Source organism: Orycteropus afer, unplaced genomic scaffold (assembly GCF_000298275.1).
Source record: "Orycteropus afer afer isolate SDZICR_OR568_19922 unplaced genomic scaffold, OryAfe1.0 scaffold01280, whole genome shotgun sequence".
In the NCBI taxonomy this organism is placed as follows: domain Eukaryota; kingdom Metazoa; phylum Chordata; class Mammalia; order Tubulidentata; family Orycteropodidae; genus Orycteropus; species Orycteropus afer.
The window spans coordinates 80,157-83,256 of NW_006922867.1; the positions used below are offsets into that span (position 1 = coordinate 80,157).

Genomic DNA, 3,100 nt, shown 5'->3' on the forward strand with positions numbered 1-3,100 from the left:
TTTTCAGGAACTTTGAAAAACACTTCTATTTCTCCATACTTACTTCTCTTTCTACTTTCTCATTTTCATACTTTTCCATCTGTCCTTTTAAATGATTATATTCACTCATTAACTCCTTATTTCTCTATTCAAGCTTAAGTCTTTGTTTTTCACTTTCACCTTGAAGCTTTTTTACAATATCATGCAATTGGCCTTGCATATCAATTACCATCTTTTCTTTAATGTCAACTTTGATGTATGCATCATCCAGTAGTTGTCGAAGCAACATATTTTCACTTTCTAGTTGGGATGATCTTTTCTCTAGGGACTCTAGTTTTCCATTGAGTGTATTTACTTTATCTTGTAAGTATTGACACATTTCCTTCACATGACCCTGTGTTTGGCTTAGGTCTCTCTTAAAGGGTTCTAAAATCAACATCTTTTCTCTTAGAGCATCTATAGCATGATGTAACTCAGTTTCATGGCTACTGAAATTGCTTTCAGCGCTGGACAGCTGTTCGGTTAGAGTCGTGTTGTTATCTCTTAGGGTAGACAAATCAAAACTCATTTTGTCCTGTAAATGAAAGCACTCATCTCTTGCTCTCTGCAAATAAAATTCTATGTTTCTTTTTGGTACCTGACTTTGATCATGATCACATGTAGCAGCAGTCAGCCTACATAGGTATGATTCAACTTCAGTTTCCAGTCTTTCTTTGTTTTGTTTTTCATTCTCCAATTTAGAGGTTAGCATTATATTCTCATTTGTCAGAACATTAAGCAGTCCACCAGACTGAGATACTGTCTCTGTTAGAATTTTCTCATTCTGATTGTCTTTTGAAGATCATCATTTTCTTCTTTTTGCATTCTCAGTTCTCAGAACTTTAAACTTTCCACAATACTGAGATACAGTTTCTGTTAGAATTTTTTCATTCTGTCTGATTGTCTTTTGAAAATCATCATTTTCTTGTGTTAGCATTGCATTCTCAGTTCTCAGAACTTTAACCTTTCCACAATACTGAGATATGGTTTCTGTTAGAATTTTCTCATTCTGTCTGATTGTCTTTTGAAGATCATCATTTTTTTTTCCATTAGCATTGCATTCTCAGTTCTCAGAACATTAAGCTTTCCACAATATTGAGATACGGTTTCTGTTAGAATTTTCTCATTCTCTTTGATTGCCTTTTGAAGATCATCATTTTTTTCTTTTACCACTGAAATGTCCTCGAATATATTTTTTTCTTTTTCTTGGTTCTGGTTTTTTAATGTATTTACTTCCAGTTTTAGCATGTCAATTTCATCTTGCAACATGTGGATTTTATGCAATAGCTCTTCTTCTTTTCCATGACTATTAGTAACCTAAGTAAAACAAAAAAGACTTTAGTTGGCACTCAAGAAAATGACATATCAGAATTTTCTTTGAAAACAAAGAAAAACCTAAATAGTAATACAATCAAAAGGCTGTCTGTGTGTGTTTGTCTGTGTGTATATAATTATCTCATACTTTCTGCTTCAAATGAAATTACAATAGGAGGTCCTGGTGAGAGTGAGGAAAATTTGTGAAACATAATTCAAAATCATAAAAAAAGACTAGGCTTAATGACTTGAATGGAGTTCTCGTGATATAGTTGTTAAGGAATCTTTCGTTAACCAAAGGGTTTGTGGTTCAAATTTACCAACTGCTCTGTGGATAAAAGATCGGGCAGTCTGCTCTGATGAATATGTACAGCCTTGGCAACCAATTGGGGTCATTATGAATTGAAATCAACTTGATGGCCATGAATTTGGTTTTCTGATGTACTGGTCTGACAGAGGCCAGTGAAACTCCCAAGACTTTTGCCCCCAGATACCCTGTAAACTGAATTCATCCCTATGGCTCAACTTTCAGGCAAATGTGGTCATTGTTAGGTGCTGTCAGGTCAGTTCTGATTCATAGTGACCCTATGTACGACAGAACGAACCATGGCCCAGTCCTGCATCAGCCTCACAATCCTTACTATACTTGAGTCCATAGTTGGCAGCCACTTTGTAAATATATCTCCTTGAGGGCCTTCCCTTTCTTTGCTGACCCTCCACTTTACCCAGCATGATATCCTTTTCCAGGGAATGATACCTTATGACAACATGACCAAAATAGCTGAGACAAAGTCTAGCCATTTTTGCTTCCTAGGAGCTTTCCAGCTGCACTTCTTCCATGATGCAGCTCTTAGCTTTTGTGGCCATCTATGATGCTTTCAGTATTCTTTGCTAACACCACAACTCAAAAGCATCAACTCTTCTTCAGTCTTCCTTATTCATTGTACAGCTTTCACAGGCATATGTGGTGACTGAAAACACATGGCTTGGGTCAGGCACACTTTAGTCCTCAAATAACATCTTTGCTCTCCAACACTTGAAAGTGGTCTTTTGCAGCAGTTTTGCCCAAGGCAATATATCATGTGATTTCTTGACTACTGCTTCCATGGATGTTCACTATGGAACCAAGTAACATGAAATCTTTGAAAACTTCCATCTTTTCTCCCTTTATTGCAATGCTGCTTATTGGTCCAGCTGGGAGGATATTAATTTTCTTCATGTTGATGTGTATCCATACTGCAGACTGGAGTTTTGAATTTCATCAGTAAGTGCTTCAAGTCATCTTCACTTTCAGCAAGCAAGGATATGTCATCTGTATATGGCAGATTGTTAATGAGTCTTCCTCCAATCCTGTGCTGCATTTTCCTTCTCATAGTCCAGTTTCTCAGCTTATTTGCTCAGCAAACAGAATGAGTAACTATGGTGGAAGGATAAACCCTGATGCACTCCCTTCCGGATTTTAAACCATGCAATATTCCTTTATTCTGTTTGAACGACAGCCTCCCGTTCTAAGTAAAGGCTCCTGAGGAACACATTCAAGTGTTCTGGCATTCCCATTATTCTCAATGTTACCCATAGTTTGTTATGATCCACAAAATCAAGTGCTTTTGCATAGTCAATAAAATACGAGTAAACATATTTCTGGTATTCCTTGCTTTTAGCCAAGATCTACCTGACATCAGCAATGATATCCCTCATTCCACATCCTCTTCTGAATCCAGCTTGCATTTCTGGAAGTTCCCTGTGAATATCCTGCTGCAACCATTTT

The 3,100-nt window shown here is 36.9% G+C and overlaps 1 protein-coding gene across 1 annotated transcript; it reads right to left on the bottom strand.

The window, feature by feature from the left end:
- Window positions 1-25: 25 nt before the first annotated feature.
- Window positions 26-1,287, bottom strand: LOC103213096 (ankyrin repeat domain-containing protein 26-like). Its single transcript, XM_042783460.1, is given in 3 exon segments — window positions 26-493; window positions 617-736; window positions 1,123-1,287. Coding segments are annotated over 3 exon segments (753 nt in total).
- Window positions 1,288-3,100: the final 1,813 nt, after the last annotated feature.